The 22,237-nt window shown below is 41.4% G+C and overlaps 1 protein-coding gene across 3 annotated transcripts; it reads left to right on the top strand.

Moving 5' to 3' along the window:
- Positions 1-62: 62 nt before the first annotated feature.
- Positions 63-20,934, top strand: LOC306878376 (1-acylglycerol-3-phosphate O-acyltransferase ABHD5-like). Of its 3 annotated transcripts, XM_079430696.1 has the most exons (8): positions 63-120; positions 2,013-2,098; positions 5,961-6,333; positions 7,201-7,355; positions 8,545-8,656; positions 10,077-10,263; positions 11,229-11,333; positions 20,687-20,934. In XM_079430696.1, the coding sequence occupies exons 1-7, from the start codon at positions 86-88 to the stop codon at positions 11,316-11,318; spliced, it is 1,038 nt and encodes a 345-aa protein (XP_079286822.1). In that variant the 5' UTR covers positions 63-85; the 3' UTR covers positions 11,319-11,333; positions 20,687-20,934. The 3 variants fall into 3 exon arrangements, with proteins under 3 accessions (XP_079286822.1, XP_079286821.1, XP_079286823.1); XM_079430695.1 differs by lacking the exon at positions 20,687-20,934 and having other exon boundaries at positions 11,229-11,548; XM_079430697.1 differs by lacking the exon at positions 20,687-20,934 and having other exon boundaries at positions 70-158; positions 11,229-11,548.
- The last annotated feature ends 1,303 nt before the right edge of the window (positions 20,935-22,237 follow it).

A 22,237-nucleotide genomic window follows, 5' to 3' on the forward strand; every position in this document is an offset into this window, starting at 1 on the left:
ATCCTTTTTTTTCTGGTTCAACTGATTCACTCAAAAGAATCGACTCATTAGAACAATAATGTGTTCACGATTCGGACATTGAACGATGAACAGTGTTGAAAACATGGCTGAGGAGACAGTGTGAGTGTGACCCTCTAAAACCCTTCAAAATGAAAATGGTGTGAATTACGGCCTATTTGCGTTGTTACTGTTGTTTTTTCAGTTAGTTGTATTAGTAGTTTGCATCTTGTAAGTGAACTGTTAGTGTACACACAGTGTTGATCAATAAAACCTAATATTAGGTTGTTTGTTGTTAATGTATTCTGTGTTGTTTAAATTGTCTTAATTTAAAAAAAAATAAATAATCACTTTAACTAATATCTAACTAAATGATGAATTGCCTGTCTTTGATTGACAGCTCTTTTACATTCTCTTGCTTTAGACAGATGTTACTTGGTATTCGTAGTTTCTTCCACAATGTTTTCTGTTTCTTAGACAAGACATTGAGGTCAAATGTAATTCATTAGCATTTACAGTACCAGGAGCGTGTTTTGGTCACTTTACAGTGTTCATGTTATTACATAAGAACAATGTAATCCTAATAAACAACATATAGGACTACTTCAAGATTCAAGATTTTTATTTGTCACATACGCAATTATACAGGGTATAACCAGCAGTGAAATGTAGGTCGTATAGGACCTACATATAGGACTACTTAATGTGAACCGATATTCTAAATCAGATCTACAAATCTATTCCCATCCACTTATAGAAAACTATTTTTGTAGGTTATTTGTGACCCTGGACCACAAAACCAGTCTTAAGTCGCTGGGGTATATTTGTAGCAATAGCCAAAAATACACTGCATGGGTCAAATTATTGATTTTTCTTTTATGCCAAAAATCATTAGGATATTAAATAAAGATCATGTTCCATGAAGATATTTTGTAAATTTCCTTCTGTAAATATAGCAAATATGCATTGCTAAGAACTTCATTTGGACAACTTTAAAGGCAATTTTCTCAATATTTAGATTTTTTTGCACCCTCAGATTCCAGATATTCAAATAGGCTAGTTGTATCTCGGCCAAACATTGTCCTATCAGAACAAACCATACATCAATGGAAAGCTTATTTATTCAGCTTTCAGATTATGTATCTCAATTTCTAAAATAAATGACCCTTATGACTGGTTTTGTGGTCCAGGGTCACATTTTTCTCTGTCTTTTTCCTCTGCTGACCTAATAGTGTGTCTTTTCTCAGCAGGGTTTTTATTCAACAGGTGCTTTAAAAAAAAAAAAAGTTACGTTTTGTTCAAGGTGATTAATGAAGTCTCTTACCTCAAAATAAATGTGATAGTTTCATAGATTCTCCTTAACTATTTAAATCAGCAACATTTTTAAAAGGAGTCAATGACAAATCCATATCATCAATTTTGTCATTACTCATCATGAATCGGTCATTGCTCTTGATCATGCTTTAGGGCAGTTTAACAGTGCATAGCAACAGTTTCTCTTTAGTCTACAGCCACATTGGATCCCATACTCAATATAATTATTTGTGGCAATGTGCACAATTAATTGTCATTAGTTATATATAATAGTTTAATAATGTATTTTATTAACATGTAATATGTGTAGCATGGACACTGTACTTGTAACTTTTTGTTTTTTTACAATGCACAATGCTGCTTTGATTTTGCAGAGTGAGTTTTATCAAGTAATTTCTCGAGGTCTGAGGTTTGTGTTCGCTGGAAAGCAGATTTGAAAGCCTACTTACTACTTTTTTAATTTCATATTTCATGAATATGATTCTTATAGAGCTTATTAGTTAGTTAGTTAGTTAGCTACTGCTCTGAAAGAAGATTTTAACCTGTGCCTCCTTAGTATTTCCTCTACTTATGTATTTATTTGTTAGTATTAGTATCAGTATTAGTATTATTAATTAAAGAACAACCATTTTCAGACGTGGCATTTTAGTTTCTGTCTGAGTAAAATAAGAAAAAGATGCTCACATTTCATTGTATTGTAGATCATGGTGGGTCACTGGCTGGCTGCCCTCCTGGTGCCCAACATCACAGAGCCAGCTGAAGGAGGCAGAAGAGAAGATGCTGCAGTGTGAGTAACTGCTATCGTGTCCTTTGTTTCTATCAATTTATGCACCTTTTTCCTACGCCTTAAGTGCGCTCTATGAATACAATAATATAAGCATTTTCAAAAAGTGAGGTGTTTCAAAAATTTCACTGAGGTGACATTATTTTACGCACCCTTCAACCATCGATAATTAAAAGGAAATTTAAAAGTGTAAAAGCAATAACAAATGACTTTCAACACACACTTATCTCAAAGATCCTCATTCTATCCCCAGCAATTTTACGGACGTGATATTATCATTATGGTAATTGATGTCTATATTTCGTAACAATTACGTTTTACAGCATCTGTGTCAAAACACACCTGAAAAGAGACATGAGGATTTGGGAGAATAATGAAAGATTATTAGTGCATTCCAGGGAATTATTCATGGTTTAGGGTAAACGTACACATTAAGCACACTTCCATTTTTGAGATCAGATTATAAAAAGAACAAATAATTTATTATCCTACTTGATGTCTTAACCAATTGATGTGTTTGTGACTATATACCTCCTATAATTTCAAGTCAATCAGATCATTGCAGACTGAGATACGAGTCTCCATGGCTGTGTCCAAATTCAGGGTCTGCATCCTCCTTAGGATCCTTCCTACCCGGTTGAAGGAGGAGGGATCCTCTGACGTCCGCAAAACCCGGAAGTCGGTGTTTGTGAATTTGGACAGCCTACCCTTCTTTCAGTTCCCTCCCTTACCCGTTGCTCATATCCTGTCGCCTAGCAACCGTGACAGCGCCAAGCAAGAAGCGGGAAAATGGACAAACAAAGAGTTATTCTCCTCATTTTAATTCTTTTGGAAGAAATAAAGCAATTAAATAAATTAAATACTTTCTTTGCTCGTTGTCGGAGAGTTTTTTATATCAGACTACAAGACAGTCACATCCAGGTAAGCCATTATAGCCTATTTTTATTTGTTTTTAAGTATTCTACTAATTTCTCCTACAAATTCATTGAGCCGAAGCATAAACTTTAGCTTGTTTTGTCAGAGAAACTCCTCTCCCACTCCGCTACCGCTCGCTTCGTCCGCCATTACGCTCTGCCGAAAAGAATTATGGGATAGGTAGGACGGGAAAGGATCCACCACACCCATCCTTCCAATTCGGGGAAAAGGAGGACGTATTTGTGGGCCGCATTTGAAGGATCCTACGAATTTGGACAGCCTTCGTCGCGGCGCTGTGACGTAACATCCTTCAAATGAGTACTCCGAAGGATGCAGACCCTGAATTTGGACACAGCCCATGTGTTCACACTGCCCGGCGGCCATTTTGAAAGCTTTATGTCACGAATCAGGCCTCTGTGGCTCTCTCCGATCACCACCAGAGGGCACCCTCACCCGAGTACTAGCTCTCCATGTGCCTAGGACTGATTACCGCCAGGTGTTTCTCATTACCCCAGCTACTTAAGCCGCACTCTCACTTCACCCCATTGCGAAGTCTTGTTTAGCCCCGTCTGACATTTCTGAGCGGTTACCCTGATTGTTTACTCTGTGTATGATCCTGGACTGCCTTGACCCTTGTGATTCTCTGCCGCCTGCCCCTTTCTTGTTTGATCTGTGCCTGACCTGTTCCCAGCCTGCTGCCTGCCCTGACCCCAGCCTGGGTTTTCTGTGATATTCCTGACGCTGTTGATCGACCCCTGCCTGCTGTTGACTTTGATCTTAATACACACTGCAAATGGATCCGACCGCTTCTGACTCCTCATTACACTTTCTAAAAACTTTCACCAAAAGACTAGCCCCTTAAATGTGTTTGTTTAGATGTTTAAGCCTTTATTTTGGGCAAGTTTCACTACTTATTGTAAAATTAAGAAATTAATGTTCAGACTTTTGCATATTATAACCTGGAACTTGGATGTGGGAAATAATTACATTAGATCCAAAAGATAGTTTTAGCAACATAGCGCAGATGCTACAGAACAGAGTTAGCTGACTAGCTGTATAAGATTGTATTTGTATTTGAGAGAGGTGGGGCATAGAGGAACTACAATAATGTACAGTATTTGAAAAATAATGTGTTTTTTGAACATTAAAGCATGTCAACATATTCTGTTACACCAAATACACAAAATAATGCTCTTTAAAATAGCATCATTTGACCCCTTTAATGAACATTGACAGCCCATTCAGTCAAAATGATGGATAAGAATTATTTTATAGTACAATCTTATGATTTGAAATGTCTTTTTGAGTGGAATTTCCCAAACCCGGAAGTGCCTCGCATAATTTAAAACGCAGTAGGCAGTACACATGATCCCTCATCAATGTTGAAAGCAGTCATGGAACACTGTATATTACTGTATGTGTGTGTGTAATGATGTATGACAAAGAATGAACAATACTAGGACAACTCGTAACTTACTTCACTTGATCAACGCTGATAACACCAACCAGTGAACAGAAAGATCGCAGGGCTTAAATACATGGGGATGATAAACTAAACAAAAAATCAGGTGTGTTACTTAAAGGGTCCTATTATGCTCTTTTACAAAGTCTTGATTTTGTTTTGGGGGTGTACTAGAACATGCTCTCATGCTTGGTGGTTCGAAAATCACATTATTTTTCACATAATTTACATTATTACAATAACTCTCTCCCCAGCCTGGGACAAACGGCTCGATTAGTTCCGGTTTGATGAAGGCCCGCCCTCCGAAAAACAAAATGTGTTGTGATTGGTTAGCTGTCCCAGTACGTTGTGATTGGTAAACAGCTTAGACGGCGTTTCAGTATTGCCCCGCCCCTTGCCAGAACAGCAAGTTAGTCAATATTGCCATATCAATTCAGACCCCGAGAATATTGAACAACAGGATCGGGCAGAACCTTTGCATGCACAGATATTGCAAGACATATTAAAGTGGAAATATTATTGTTGTTGTTTTTTTTGGCTAAACCACGTTTTAGATGGGATGTCAAAAACAGCTTAAAAATAACTGCATTGACTATGTACAGATAAGTGCAATGGTAATATGTATTATGTTTATTGTTCTTTAATTCTAACATTATAACATGAATTGCACTGAAACTGTTATGCAGTTGAATTTATTTACTATTTGCGGCGACATATATATATATGCAAATTAATTATCTGCCAGCAGGAGGCGCTGTTGGAGTGGAAGAGCTCGAGGTTTCCCTAGCGCTGTACACAAAGCAGAGCTCCGCTCACAAATGCTGCTTTATCAGGCATTATATGCAAGATTAAATGAAAATCCTAAATTTTCTGAAAATAGTTGGTTTCCATCAGAAATGCAGTGATATAAAAACACCCGCACTGGGTTTCGATTTTGAAACGTGCAGTGCTCCTCAACCATTCAAATTTCTGTAGGCGGGATTTACAATTTGTGATGTCATAAATACAGGAAAACAACTTTGTAGTCCAAACGAGCCGTTCGCTGTAGTTATTAAAAAGGGATTTTGTAAAAACGAAATGTCTCGCTTTGAGATTTGTAACTTTGTAGATCTTTTTATGCCCAAACATACACACTACACACTGACTAAAATTCAAAAAGTGAAAAAGCATATAGGACCCCTTTAATCAGAAAGCATGGCAACAACTAGAACTGAGAACTCCGGGAACAGGGAAATGAAACGGAACAAATCATGACTGATAAAAAAAAACAAATGTGTTGCCTAATAAACCACACAGACAGATATTTTTGTTCTTCTCAAAACAGCATTTAGTTGAAATAGAAATATTGTCTAAATGTCACTTTTGATGAATATAATGCATCCTTATTGAACAGAAATTTTATTTTATTAAAAATAAATAAATAAAAGTCTGGTTATCTGTAAAGGAGAAACTTACTGATTCCCTGTCTTTTCCTTTCATTCCTATCAGACATCACAAGCAAGTTCTGCAGGCAGTCTGTCCACATATCTGACAAAAACTCACTGTGGACATTGGTATTTAAGGGGCCAGTGGAAAATAAGACCCCTCTGGTGCTGCTGCATGGATTTGGGGGCGGTGTGGGACTCTGGGCACTGAACCTGGACTCTCTCTCTCAGCAGAGGCCCGTTTACGCCTTCGACCTGCTGGGCTTTGGCCAGAGCAGCAGACCTCACTTTAACGCGGATGCACAGGAGGCTGAGCTCCAGTTTGTGGAGTCCATCGAACAGTGGAGAGAGAAGCTGGGCCTGGAAAGTATGATTATGTTAGGCCATAACCTAGGAGGATATCTGGCTGCATCCTACGCAATCACATACCCAACCAGGTTTGTAACTAAAAAGAAAAAGAGCTCAGCGTCAGTGAAATATACTTATCATGATCTTAAATAAATACTTAAAATGTGCAAGCTTATTTCTACAGTAAAGTACATTTGATTAACATACGAAAACTCGCAAATGTCATATTAATTGATGAAAGTGTGTTGCATAATTTTATGGTCATGTATCATTATATGTTATAATAATGGTTCCGGCAGAGCCTAGAACATGTCAGAATTTGAGATTTGTCTGTCTTGCATTTTATGCATGTTTTCATGCAATGGCAATTTAAAGGACTTCATCACAGTCACAACAGAGAATTGCATTGCTCAAATTTTAAGATAAATCATAACTTATTACACACACACACATATATCTATCTATCTATATATATATATATATATATATATCAAGTACACCCCCCCCCCCCCCCATTGTAGTCATACTTCAATAAATTCAAATTTATCATTTGCAGTTCTGTATCCTCTAATCTGATTTTAAATCAGCCCTTTGATGAAGAAACTCATTTCTGTGTGCTGTGTTGTAACTGTGCACTCTAGATGCAAACCACTTTTCTTCACATCCTTCCTGTTTCCCGTTTCCCACAACCTTTATGTCTGTCAGCAGTTTGACCTCAGAATTTGATTCGAAATTATTTTTGTTAGCATCAGATTTCAACAGCATTGGAATTGTGTTTCCTTGAGTGTATTTTTGCTTCTATGATATCCACTAAAATTTGTATTTTTATATTAAATAAAAGTAAAAAATGTGCAGATTACTACAAAAAAAAGACACTAAATGCGGTCATGATCCAGTTAAAATACAGTATGTCACAGACTTATTAAAGCATGTCCTTCTTTTTACACGCTGTCCAGAGTAAAGCACCTGATTCTGGTGGAACCGTGGGGTTTTCCAGAGCGTCCTGACCCAGGAGACCAAGATAGACCCATTCCTGTGTGGATCAAAGCTATAGGGGCAATGCTGAGCCCATTCAACCCTCTTGCTGGTCTCAGATTGGCTGGACCTTTAGGTAAGATTTACTCTAATCTGAGTGTGCAAATCAAATGTAATAATGAGAGAAAGAGAAATGATAGCTTAAGGCTCAAGATGTGCTTGTATATCTTAAATGATGTGGAACACCATTTGATAAAGACTGTCATTAATGAAACCCAGGGACAGATTTAGCCAAGATGTTGTGCTTGTAATTTCAGTGAAATTGTTCCCTCAGTAATTGGAGCATGTCACTTATCATACCTCATACCTGTCTCATATCTCATACATTAATCGCATTGCCTTCTGTGTATATGCTGCTGGTTTTGCAAGAACAAATTGGCTTTGGCAATAACCCTAGAATTTTCCAGGATCTGAATATTTGTATTCTGAAGTTCATAGATTAATATTAATGATAATTTTCCAATCATATTTTATCAAGCTAGCTTTTTAATAACTCATCTGGGATAATATTTCATTTATCTTTTCCTCTTTTCCTATTTGTTTTACATGATAATGTTTGATCTTGTTGTATCTTCAGATCGGTTCAAAAATGATGTGTCATCTCCGTTTTCTTGACTGCTAGTTTAGTATAATATCCCCTGGACAGACAATCCCCAGTATTTTAGGAGTAGCATAACATCATAGCCAGAAATCCCCTGACTCAGGATGGTTCTAACATCACAAGCAAGCCCAGGCAGAATCTACTTTTTTTCACTGCTGAATATATTTGCTGATTTTTTTTAGGGATTTATAATTGCTGAATTTTTTTTTAGGGAAATCTGCATAGTTCTGTTAACATAGTTGAAAGTGTTAAACGGAGCTATGATACATGTTGGGGGTAACGCATTACAAGTTACGTAATCAGATTACTTTTTTAAAAGTAACTAATAAAGTAACGCATTACTTTTTAATTTACAAGAAAATATCTGAGTTACTTTTTCAAAACAGTAACGCCAGTTACTTTGTTTTCCCATTTATTGACTAACAAGTCTCCTGTCCCCATATTGGGAGAAATCGGAAGTACAGAGGCGTTGTGTGCGCTGATGCACATGATGTTACTGTTGTTCTAGACTAAATGTGAACGTGTAATAATTCATCTCACTCGCAAAAAAACTGATTTAGTATTCATCAAAATGAATTAAAACAGTGAAATGCAAACTCAGAGTATGACGCAAACCTGCAATAATTAAATATGTTAAATAACCGATGTTCACATTGTTCTGTAGGCCCTATTCTTGTGCAGACTCTGAGACCAGACTTCAAAAAGAAATTCGCAGCTGTGTTTAATGACAACAGAGTGACAGAATATATTTACCATATTAATGTCCAAATTCCAAGGTAACAAATCTATCTATCTATCTATCTATCTATCTATCTATCTATCTATCTATCTATCTATCTATCTATCTATCTATCTATCTATCTATCTATCTATCTATCTATCTATCTATCTATCTATCTATCTCCATTATGCTTTTGTTGTGAATGGCCTTGTACACTCACCGGCCACTTTATTAGGTACACCTGTTCAATTGCTTGGTAACACAAATTGCTAATCAGCCAATCGCATGGCAGCAACTCAATGCATTTAGGCATCTAGATGTGGTGAAGACGACTTGCTGAAGTTCTAACAGAGCATCAGAATGGGGAAGAAAGGGGATTTAAGTGACTTTGAACGTGGAATGGTTGTTGGTGCCAGACGGGCTGGTCTGAGTATTTCAAAAACTGCTGATCTACTGGGATTTTCACACACAACCATCACTAGGGTTTACAGAGAATGGTCCGAAAAAGAGAAAATATCCAGTGAGCGGCAGTTGTGTGGACAAAAATGCCTTGTTGATGTCAGAGGAGAATGGGCAGACTGGTTAAAGATGATAGAAAGGCAACAATAACTCAAATAACCACTCGTTACAACCAAGGCATGCAGAATACCATCTCTGAACGCACAACACGTCGAACCCTGAAGCAGATGGGCTACAGCAGCAGAAGACCACACCGGGTGCCGCTCCTGTCAGCTAAGAACAGGAAACGGAGGCTACAATTCTCACGAGCTCACCAAAATTGGACAACAGAAGATTGGAAAAACGTTGCCTGGTCTGATGAGTCTCGATTTCTACTGCAACATTCAGATGGTAGGGTCAGAATTTGGCGTAAAGAACATGAAAGCATGGATTCATCCTGCCTTGTCTCAACGGTTCAGGCTGGTGGTGGTGGTGTAATGGTGTGGGGGATATTTTCTTGGCACACTTTGGGCCCCTTAGTACCAATTGAGCATCGTTTAAACGCCACAGCCTACCTGAGTATTGTTGCTGACCATGTCCATCCCTTTATGACTGCAGTGTACCCATCTTCTGATGGCTACTTCCAGCAGGATAATGCACCATGTCACAAAGCTCAAATCGTCTCAGACTGGTTTCTTGAACGTGACAATGAGTTCACTTTACTCAAATGGCCTCCACAGTCACCAGATCTCAATCCAGTAGAGCACCTTTAGGATGTGGTGGAACGGGAGATTAGCATCATGGATGTGCAGCCGACAACTGCGTGATTCATGTCAATATGGACCAAAATCTCTGAGGAATGTTTCCAACATTTCCTTGTTGAATCTATGCCACGAAGAATTAAGTCAGTTCTGAAGGCAAAAGGGGATCCAACCCGGTACTAGCAAGGTGTACCTAATAAAGTGGCCAGTGAGTGTATGTGTGAATGTTGAAATGCTCATAATGGTTGTTCTTTGTTATGATTCTAATTTTTTTAGTGGTGAAACAGCCTTTAAAAACATGACCATTCCGTATGGCTGGGCAAAGAGGCCCATGCTGCAGAGAATTGGCTTGATTCACAGCGACATCCCCATTACGGTGATCTATGGCTCACGCTCCAGCATAGATGGCCACTCCGGCAATTCAATCAAAGAAATGAGGCCAAACTCCCATGTAGAGATCATTGTGAGTTCTCCATTCACTGCTCAACACACACTGTCACTCATAGACACTTTTGCATTGCCTTAAAGAGGTCATATTTTCTTGATCGTTTGAGGTATTATGAAAGCATACTGTAACTTTGCAACATCACACAGATGAATGCATTTGAACACATGGCTGCCCACATTTACAATGCTTATTCTGTATTCAGAAACTTAGAAAACCTAGTCACAATGGGGTAATAAGGAGAAAGCCAGACAACGCTGCTCCTGGCTGTGTGTAGCACCTACACCTCTGCATATGCTTCTGAAGGATCACAGTGTTCCAAATGAGTGACTGAAGTTTATTTTTATCAAGATCCCTTGTCATTGTCAGAGAGGCTATTATTGAAGGATGGAGCAGTTAAATACTATTTTTGACACCATTTTGAGACGAGCACTAAAGGGGGTGATTTTTTTAAAGGCAACATGACAGTATTTCCGTTTTAGTGCATGATATAGGCATAGGATTATGGAATTTCACAGACATTGGGAGCTTTGACTGGATGACATAACTTTCACAAGTAACTTCTTACTCCCAGTGGGAATTGAATTTGCAAAAATTCTAATAGATTGAAATGTTGGGAGCAAGCGGTCTTGTACAAGTACAATTTGTAATTGCTTGAATTGGCAGTCCAGAAACAAAGGTCTTTGTACAATGAATGCGCTCGTGTTCCAGACTGACTCCTCTCACCACAATAACAGAGCTAATTAGTGTAGTTCTGCAATGCCGTTGTGTAATCTTCAAGTTATTAGGAAAGTTAGTCATACAAAAAGAGCCAAACTAAAATATTGCAATGTTTTACATCACAATCTGTGGCAGTGGTTCAAAATAAACACCTACAGTTTATTATGGCTCTTCTGATACACATACTGTATTGTTTTCTTGGTATTCTTAGGCTGTGCCTATGTACTATTATTAAACTTCTTATTGACATGCATTGGTTTTAGGCCATACGAGGTGCAGGACACTATGTGTATGCTGACCAGCCAGAGGATTTCACCCAGAAGATACTTCATATCTGTGAAACCATAAGCTGAAGAGTGATGGTGAAGGTACATGCTGTCAGGAACTCTTCACACATGGCTTTCTGCAGAACTGTGTATCTCCACATCAGTTTGTGAGCAGCAGATTATCTTCGTGGCATCCTAGAGAGTTTGAAAGCCACTTGGTTTTAAAATCAGATGTTTGTTTTGCACCACTACTAACAAGTTTGCATGTCACGTAATTATGATGATATACTGACATGAAAAAATTAAAATGTTTATATAAAAAAAAAGATATTTGATTTTGATATAATAATTATGGATTATTATAAAAATATATTACTAATGTTTATATACTAAGCTTTTTAGCAAGTATTAGCTTTATTTATATAGAATTTAATATATACATATAATCCACAGACTCTCCACAAATTCTCCAAAACAGAGCTGTTAGGCACTTAAATTAAATTATCATTAAAAATCCCTTGTTAATTATTTCAACATTATTAATATTTCTTTGCACTTTTTAATCTTTTGTGTTTCTAAACTATCATGAATGTTTTATGAATATAGACAGCAATGATTGTGTTGTAGAGCTTTTAAAGCCTTCTTGTTTGTTTTCTACCTCATGAAACTCTAAAATCGGATTAGAAGGGAGACAGACATGTGGAGCAACAGAAAGCATATGTGTTCTCTGGTCATGCCATTTACTTTATGTGTAACCTGAACATTTTCATGTAAGATTCCCACAAAATCAGTTTCCAAAACATTTATACATTTTGGCATTTAAAATCCATCTTGCCCTGCAGTTTTCACAAATGTTATGTAAAGATACTGAGCTCCAGGTCACAGTCTGTTAAGTATTCAGGCAAAATAAATGCAATGCATGCTTTAGGACAAGTCAATATTCTGTAAAAGCATTCAGTGATAAATGGGCATTTTGTTTGTAAAGAACAGTGATTTTATTGTCAATATAATTTTCAATTAAATTGAGGGTGTCATAAAGATTTTGAAAATAACATTTGTTCGGATTTATATTTTTCCAGTTTTGTCAAATCTATTTTTCATGTGTCAACTCGGATGTCTATTGTTAAATTTAATAGTAATAAACTTATTTTATGAGTCTCTTGAATACAGCTGCCCCCTGTCCTAAGGGCCGTATCAAACACACTCGTCATATGACTGATTGTGGCCAGACGGTTGCCTGGAGACAGTTATGACACAGCAGGTGGAAAACGCTCTCATGATTTACGGGTCATAATTTATATTGTACCTTACTCATGGTTACATTTTTTAATATTCCTTACATATTTGTAACACTCTCCATTTGCAGAAATATTTATTTGGCTTTCGTCAAAAACTACTGATACAGAATGTTCTTAGCGTTGAATTGTCTGTACATAATGTCTGTTCATATCCACAAGAGGGCACAATGTAACACTGCAGGGATATTACCGCCCTGCACCACCCCCACCAACACACATACATACACATACACACTCCATGCAGTTAAATCACATACACTTACTGACACTGACTACAGAGTCAATGCAGTTAAGCATCAAGGGCAATGTTAAGCCATTATAACATCCTCTACATCAATAATATGACCCCCCAGCTCAGCCCACAGGAAGCACTTTATAACTGCACTTCCTGTGCATGTGGTAACGCTGAATGACCAAGAGTGCTTTACTGAATTAAAGTAAAAAGCACATTCTAGCCCTGAAATTGCATGATAGTCTTGTAGCATGTGGAGTATTAGGCGTTCGAGTCTCGAATGGTGCATCACAAAAATGTGCCGATAAGACATGGAAAGACGTTCTGGGAAACCTGCGTTCCTAACAATGCAACATGGTATATTTACAAAGAAATACAGAACTGTTTTATTCATTTTATTGATTATAGTTCAGTACATGTATTGTAAGCTGGTTTATGCTCACCAACACTATATTTATTTCAATAAAAATGCAGCAAAGACTGATATTATTAAAATGTTGAATAAATTTAAATAACTTCTATATTAACATAATTTAAACTGAATTTTAAACAGCAGTTTCACATGATCATACAGAAATCGTTCTGTAATTTTTTTTAAACGTTGTGTTGCTTAAAGGGGTCCTATTATGCTCTTTTACAAAGTCAATATTGCAATGTCAATTCAGACCTCGAGAATATTGAACAAGAGGATCGTGCAGAACCTTTGCCACGCACGGATATACAAGACATATTGAAGTGATAATGTTATTGTTGTTGTTGTTTTTGGCTAAATCACGTTTTAGATAGGATCTTAACAATAACTGCATTGACTACAGATAAGTGCAACGGTAATATGTATTATGTTTATTGTTCTTTAATTCTAACATTATAACATGAATTGCACTGTTATGCAGTTGAATTTACACTGAACAAAATTATAAACGCAACACTTGTTTTTGCCCCCATTTTTCATGAGCTAAACTCAAAGATCAAATACTTTTTCTATGTATACAAAAGGCCTATTTCTCTCAAATATTGTTCACAGATCTGTCTAAATCTGTGTTAGTGAGCACTTCTCCTTTGCCGAGATAATCCATCCACCTCACAGGTGTGGCATATCAAGATGCTGATTAGACAGCATGTTTATTGCACAGGTGTGCCTTAGGCTGGCCACAATAAAAGGCCACTGTAAAATGTGCAGTTTTATCACACAGCACAATGCCACAGATGTCGCAAGTTTTGAGGGAGCGTGCAATTGACATGCTGACTGCAGGAATGTCCACCAGAGCTGTTGCCCGTGAATTGAATGTTCATTTCTCTACCATAAGCCGTCTCCAAAGGCATTTCAGAGAATTGTCAGAAACCATCTCAGGGAAGCTCATCTGCATGCTCGTCGTCCTCATCGGGGTCTCGACCTGACTGCAGTTTGTCGTCGTAAGCGACTTGAGTGGGCAAATGCTCACAGGCAGACAACGTGTATGGCGTCGTGTGGGTGAGTGGTTTGCTGATGTCAGCGTTGTGGATCGAGTGGCCCATGGTGGCGGTGGGGTTATGGTATGGGCAGGTGTATGTTATGGACAGCGAACACAGGTGCATTTTATTGATGGCATTTTGAATGCACAGAGATACCGTGACGAGATCATGAGGCCCATTGTGCCATTCATCCACGACCATCACCTCATGTTGCAGCATGATAATGCACGGCCCCATGTTGCAAGCATCTGTACATAATTCCTGGAAGCTGAAAACATCCCAGTTCTTGCATGGCCAGCATACTCACTGGACATGTCACCCATTGAGCATGTTTGGGATGCTCTGTATCGGCGTATACGACAGCGTGTTCCAGTTCCTGCCAATATCCAGCAACTTCGCACAGCCATTGAAGAGGAGTGGACAACCTGATCAACTCTATGCGAAGGAGATGTGTTGCACTGCGTGAGGCAAATGGTGGTCACACCAGATATTGACTGGTTTTCGGACCCCCAAATACAGTAAAACTGCACATGTTAAAGTGTCCTTTTATTGTGGCCAGCCTAAGGCACAACTGTGCAATAATCATGCTGTCTAATCAGCATCTTGATATGCCACACCTGTGAGGTGGATGGATTATTTCGGCAAAGGAGAAGTGCTCACTAACACAGATTTAGACAGATTTGTGAACAATATTTGAGAGAAATAGGCCTTTTGTATACATAGAAAAAGTCTTAGATCTTTGAGTTCAGCTCATGAAAAATGGGGGCAAAAACAAAAGTGTTGCGTTTATAATTTTGTTCAGTGTATTTATACCATAGTCCCGCAGACTTACACTATTTGTGGCAGCATAAATATATATATATATATATATATATATTTATGCAAATTAATTCTCTGCCAGCAGGAGGCGCTGTTGGATCGAGAGATCTCAAGGTTTCCCCGGTAACGCTGTACACAAAACTGATCTCCACTCACAAACGGTGCTTTATCAGACATTATATGCAAGATGAAATGAAAATAAAAAAAATTCTAAAAAAAAAAAAAAAACAGTTGGTTTCCATCAGAATTACAGTGATAAAAAAACACCCGCACTGAGTTTCGATTTTGAAACGTGCAGTGCTCAACCAAGCGTTCTCCCCACCCGCCAACCATTCGAATTTCCGTAGGCGGGATTTAAAATTTGTGATGTCACAAATACAGGAAAACAACTTTATAGTCCAAACGAGCCGTTCGCTGTAGTTCTTGAAAAGGGATTTTTTTTAAAACGAAATATCTCCCGATTTGAGAAAGAGGAAATGATTTACCGAGATTTAAAAAAAAAAAACGGTGGATTTTTATCATTATAGGGTGGTTGTGTACACATACACCTGTGCCAACACACATTTCAGTTCAAACAACTTGTAAAAGTGCATGTAGCATCCGATGACCCCTTTAAGGAGTAGTGTATCCAGACTCACAGTATATAAAACACTAAGCAAAATGTACTTGGATAACATGCTGGTTTTGCTGTCACGGTTCGCGCATCCATTGTGTCCTCTTTGTCCCGTGTACTGTCATGTGTGTGCGTGCCGTACGTGTGTGGGCGTGGCCGAGCATTCACCACTCACTCCTCTCAGCTGTGCCTCATCAGCAGCGGCAGCTGCAGCCCATTTCCCGCACACATAAATAGTCACCAGATTCTCTTCTCATTGTCAGATCGTTTTGGATGTCTTCCCGTGCTGTTCTGTCTCCAGTTCCCGTGTGTTCTCGTCAGTTCTGGTTCCCGGTGTCAAGGTCTGTCTGTGTAGTCGTGTGTTCGTCGTTCCTGTACTGGATTCCCACACCACCTTGGACACTCTTCACCTCACCGGCCGTGCAGCCCATCCATTCCTGCGTCACCGATCATCATTCCATCCTGTGTCTGTATATTCAGTTTCTGGATAATAAATCATTTCTTTACCTGCAACTTGCTTCCTCATCTGTACAGTATCATGACAGAACGATCTGACCATCCCATGGAAGCAACGGGCGCCTCAGCCACATCTCTGGAGGATTTCATCACCCAAAGCATTGAACGCATGAACTCTCAAGAGGTGAGCCTGAATACCACTGGTCGGGTTATTCAGGCTCTGGTGACGCAGGTATCCGAGCTCACCCAACAGCTCCAACAACTACGAGTTCCCATTGCGCCACCCACACCGCCAGCTCCCCCCACTCCATCGGGACCCCCCTTCCAGTCGGAACCGCGGCTACCCGTTCCTGAGCCATACTCAGGTGAGCCACAATTTTGCAGGGCATTCCTGACGCAATGCTCTATGCATTTTGCCCTGCAACCCAGAACCTTTTTTTCTGAACAGAGCAAGGTGGCTTTTGTTCTCACGTTGCTGACTGGAAGGGCGGCACTATGGGGAACAGCGGTGTGGGAGAATCAAGATCCATGCTGCACCTCGTTCCTGACTTTATCCGAAGAAATGAAGCGAGTATTCGATCGAGCTGTCGCCGGAAGAGAGGCGGCCAGAATACTCGCCGATCTCCGCCAGGGTGAAAGATCTGTATCGGACTATTCCATCGAGTTCCGGACCCTGGCGGCGGAATGTCGCTGGAACGAGGAGGCGCAGTGGGACATGTTCCTGCATGGGCTAGCTGACCACGTTCAGAAGGAGATCTACGTCCTGGACCTCCCCACCACACTCAACGGACTGATTGACCTGGCCCTCAGGGTGGACGCACGGCTCACTAGAGCGGAGCGACGCGTCCAGGCCAGCCGAGTCCCTGGTGGGTTTGAGAGTCACCGTACCAACGACGTGGACGTGGTCAGCTCCGTCAACGATCTCGAACCCATGCAGGTAGGGCGAGCTCGGCTTTCCCGGGAGGAGAAGGAGAGGCGGAGATCCCAGGGGCTCTGCCTTTACTGCGGAGGGGCAGGACACTCAGTCTCGAGATGCCCGGTAAAAGGTCAAGCCCGGTAGTAAACTTGAGGCTACTATCGGGTGGGATCTCCGCAGAGAAGACCTCATCTACATCATCGACCCTCCTCCCGGTGAAACTGAGATGGGCTACACGTGCCATCACCTGTCAGGCGTTACTGGATTCTGGTGCAGAGGGTAATTTTTTGGACTTTTCGTTTGCTCACAAGTATCACATCCCCATCAAACCTCTCAAGCACAAGATCTCTGTCCATGCCCTGAACGGTCACCAGCTACCCCCCATTGCCTTCACCACTGAGCCCATCACTCTCACCACGTCAGGCAACCACACAGAGACTATATCCTTTTTGATCATGGACACCCCCTTCGCACCGGTCGTGCTCGGCCACCCCTGGCTCATCAATCACAACCCTAAAATAGACTGGCATCATAAATCCGTCATAGCTTGGAGCAATAACTGTCATGAGTCCTGTCTTGTGTCTGCCTGTCCGTTGGTTTCTGTTTCTGTGTTTCAGGAGGAGGCGATGGATCTGTCTAACGTGCCCGCGGAGTATCAGGACCTGAAGGAAGTGTTCAGTAAGTCTCGAGCTGCTTCTCTCCCTCCCCATCGTCCTTACGACTGTGCCATAGATTTACTGCCAGGTATGTCTCCGCCTAAGGGCAAGTTATATTCACTTTCTGTTCCAGAAAGGGAGGCTATGGAGAAATATATTTCTGATTCTCTAGCTTCTGGGTTCATCCGCCCTTCCTCTTCTCCGGCGGGGGCGGGGTTCTTTTTTGTGGGGAAGAAGGACGGGTCCCTGCGTCCTTGTATTGATTACCGAGGGTTGAACAACATCACGGTAAAGAATACGTATCCTTTGCCGTTGATGTCTTCAGCCTTCGAGAGGTTGCAGGGAGCGTCCATTTTCACAAAATTGGATTTGCGCAATGCCTATCATTTGGTCCGCATAAGGAAGGGGGATGAGTGGAAGACTGCTTTTAACACCCCTAGGGGGCACTTTGAATACTTGGTCATGCCCTTCGGGCTGTCCAACTCCCCAGCAGTCTTCCAGGCACTCGTCAATGACGTGCTGCGAGATATGGTAGATCAGTTCATATATGTCTACCTGGATGACATACTGATTTTTTCTTCGTCTCTCCAGGAACATGTGCAGCACGTCCGGCGAGTGCTTCAGAGGTTGTTAGAGAATGGGCTTTTTGTCAAGGCGGAGAAATGCGCTTTTCATGCACAGTCTGTTCCTTTCCTAGGGTACATTGTGTCGTCCGAGGGAATGCGCATGGACCCTGAGAAGGTTAAGGCTGTGGTGGAGTGGCCAAGTCCTGATTCCCGTAAGGCCCTGCAGAGGTTTCTGGGCTTCGCCAACTTCTACCGGCGTTTTATTCGCAACTTCAGCCAACTAGCCGCTCCTCTGACTGCTTTGACCTCCCCCAGAACTGCGTTCAGGTGGTCTAACACAGCCGAGGCTGTGTTTGCCAAACTCAAGGACCGCTTTGTTTCGGCCCCCATTCTCATAGCCCCTGATCCCTCACGTCAGTTTGTGGTGGAGGTCGACGCGTCAGAGGTGGGGGTAGGCGCAGTGTTGTCCCAGCGCTCTTCCGCGGACGGCAAGATGCATCCCTGCGCGTTTTTGTCCCATCGTTTATCCCCAGCCGAGCGTAATTACGACATTGGTAACCGAGAGTTGTTGGCAGTCAAGTTAGCGTTGGAGGAATGGCGTCACTGGTTGGAAGGGTCAGGGGTACCTTTTATCGTCTGGACCGATCATAGGAATCTAGAATACATTAGAAAGGCTAAAAGACTGAACTCCAGGCAGGCTCGGTGGGCACTTTTTTTCGGACGTTTTGATTTCTCTCTCTCGTACCGCCCGGGTTCCAAAAACATCAAACCCGACTCTTTATCTCGCGTTTTTGACAATTCCGAACGCCCGTCTACTCCCGAGTGCATTTTACCTGAGACTCTTTTTGTATCCACACTCACATGGGAGATCGAGTCGAAGGTCAAAGCGGCCTTAGAAGGGGTAATGCCTCCGCCTGGTTGCCCACCGAATCGGTTATTTGTGCCGGAGAGGTTACGGTCCGACGTTATCCAGTGGGGGCATTGTTCCAACGTGGCTTGTCATCCAGGAGTCAATCGAACTAGGTTTTTGGTTAAGCAACGATTCTGGTGGCCACGTATGGCTCACGACATTCACAGTTTTGTTTTGGCTTGCTCGGTCTGTGCCACTGGTAAGACTTCCAATCGACCCCCAGATGGGTTACTCCAACCGCTGCCGGTCCCTTCGAGACCCTGGTCCCACATCGCTCTAGATTTTATTACCGCCCTCCCGCCCTCTCAGGGCAACACGGTCGTTTTGACTGTGGTGGACCGATTCTCGAAGGCGGCCCATTTCATTCCCTTGCCCAAATTACCCTCAGCCAAGGAGACAGCATTGACAGTCGTGAACCACGTCTTTCGTTTACATGGCCTCCCGATAGACGTGGTTTCCGACAGGGGACCCCAATTTGTGTCCAAATTTTGGCAAGAGTTTTGTAAATTGCTGGGAGCGACTGTCAGTCTGTCCTCTGGGTTTCACCCCCAGAGCAATGGCCAAACCGAGAGAGCCAACCAAGATTTGGAGAGGGTGTTGCGATGTCTGGTCTCCAAGAATCCTTCCTCTTGGAGCCAACAACTCTCTATGGTGGAGTACGCCCACAATGCGTTGCCAGTGTCGTCCACGGGCCTATCTCCGTTTGAATGTAGTTTAGGTTACCAGCCACCAGTTTTTCCCAGTCTGGAATCCGAAGTCGCGGTCCCCTCCGCTCACGCCTTTGTCCAGAGGTGTCACCGCACATGGACTAGAGCCCGTGAGACTCTACTCCAAGTGGGGGCGCGCACCAAGGCTAAAGCCGATCGCCACCGGTCTAAGCCCCCCGTTTACGTCGTTGGTCAAAAAGTGTGGCTTTCAACCAAGAACATTCCTCTCCGCTCCGTTTCTAATAAGCTCGCTCCCAAATTTATTGGCCCGTTCACTGTCACCAAGATCAGTAGTCCGGTGGCAGTCCGCCTCAACCTTCCTCCGGTGTACAGGAGGATTCACCCCGTCTTTCACGTATCCAAAATTAAACCCGTGTTTCATTCTCCCATTAATCCGCCAGCCCCGGTTCCCCCCCCGCCGCGACTCGTAGACGGGGAACCCACATTTTCGGTAAACCGTATACTGGACTCTAGACGGAGGGGACGCGGATTTCAGTACTTGGTGGACTGGGAGGGTTACGGTCCGGAGGAGAGAAGTTGGGTTCCTGCGAGAGACATACTGGATCACTCCCTTATCGATGACTACAATCGACAGGTAGGGGAACCTGGGAACGCCAGGAGGCGTTCTTAGGGGAAGGGTACTGTCACGGTTCGCGCATCCATTGTGTCCTCTTTGTCCCGTGTACTGTCATGTGTGTGCGTGCCGTACGTGTGTGGGCGTGGCCGAGCATTCACCACTCACTCCTCTCAGCTGTGCCTCATCAGCAGCGGCAGCTGCAGCCCATTTCCCGCACACATAAATAGTCACCAGATTCTCTTCTCATTGTCAGATCGTTTTGGATGTCTTCCCGTGCTGTTCTGTCTCCAGTTCCCGTGTGTTCTCGTCAGTTCTGGTTCCCGGTGTCAAGGTCTGTCTGTGTAGTCGTGTGTTCGTCGTTCCTGTACTGGATTCCCACACCACCTTGGACACTCTTCACCTCACCGGCCGTGCAGCCCATCCATTCCTGCGTCACCGATCATCATTCCATCCTGTGTCTGTATATTCAGTTTCTGGACAATAAATCATTTCTTTACCTGCAACTTGCTTCCTCATCTGTACAGTATCATGACATTTGCGACACAAGTGCACATCATCTCACAACACCAATGGAAAAGGATTTGCGCTGACATTGTAGGTCACGTGACACTGCCAAATGGTGGACATAGCATGTTTATATTGTGTTTATACTACATACATACATACTTTAATAGATATAGTTGTTTTTAATGGTCAGCCTCATTAAATGCAGTACCTTCTCTGAGAGTGCATGATTTCAGAAGCAGCTATGCACTTCCAAACAGCCCACTCCCCTCCCTTAAGAAAAGAAAACCAGATTTGTTTCTCCTAGACAGCAATCAGATTAAAAGGAGACTTTTGCTCAGGTTTCTTTTACTTTCACTCTTAGAAAAAGATGCTCGCGAGGCTCATTTGCAGGCCAAAACACTTTTGCTGCTATTGAGGTGGGATACCAGTAAGGTTAGGAACAGGTTTGGTGGTATGGGTAGGTTTAAGATTGGGTTAAGGTGTACGGGAAGGGTCAACAGTGTAATTATAAATGTAGTTACAGAGATTAATAACAGATGTAATTACATGCAGGTATTTTTAAAACTATAAGTACAATGTAAAAACATGTATGTACACAATAATTGCTTTGTATCAAATAATTAATTTAAATGTAAGTACATAGTAGTTAAGGCCACTTAATATAAAGTGGGCCGAAAAAATCTTACTGATCCCAAAGTTTTAAACAGTATAATGTACATTACCAAAGGACTACGTCTACAACCAGAAGTCAGTGGACAGAAGTCACTAGGAACACAAACATTTCCCATCAAATTTCTGTAAGTTGTCAGGGAAATGCTATTCACATTCATTTCACATTAACATTCATGCCATTGTGTTTATTTTTATTTCTATGTATATATAACTGACAGCTCAAACTAAATTGTATGAGTTGGGAGACTTAAGTGTAGCTCTAAAGAAGTAGAAAACGTTTTTTAGTCTATAAAATGAAAGCCAATGTTTTATCTTGGTCCCCATTGACCGTCGTTGTAAAAATTCTTCAGAATAACTATTTTGTGTGCAAAGATGAACAAAAGTCATTCAGGTTTGGACTGACATGAGGTTGAACAAATGATGACATTTTTGAGTGAACTACACCAATGTGAGTGTACAGTATATACATTAGTGTTTAATTGTTTTGCATTGTTTCATTGACAAAACACCGTGTCTTGTACAATTTTTATTACATTTTCATATCATTCATGCTCCAGACTGCGTGGTATTTACCCAAGGCGGTGAGCTGTTTAGTTTACTTTTAAGAACACCTGAGATGTGTCAT

Source organism: Barbus barbus (genome assembly GCF_936440315.1).
Source record: "Barbus barbus genome assembly, chromosome: 12".
NCBI classification, from domain to species: domain Eukaryota; kingdom Metazoa; phylum Chordata; class Actinopteri; order Cypriniformes; family Cyprinidae; genus Barbus; species Barbus barbus.

Bases quoted from the DNA above. Each gene is read 5' to 3' on its own strand.
- LOC306878376 (XM_079430696.1), top strand. From the start codon at position 86: ATGAACAGTGTTGAAAACATGGCTGAGGAGACAGT. The intron at 121-2,012 runs GTGAGTGTGACC...ATTGTATTGTAG, and splicing joins AACATGGCTGAGGAGACAGT to ATCATGGTGGGTCACTGGCT. The intron at 2,099-5,960 runs GTGAGTAACTGC...CATTCCTATCAG, and splicing joins AGAAGAGAAGATGCTGCAGT to ACATCACAAGCAAGTTCTGC.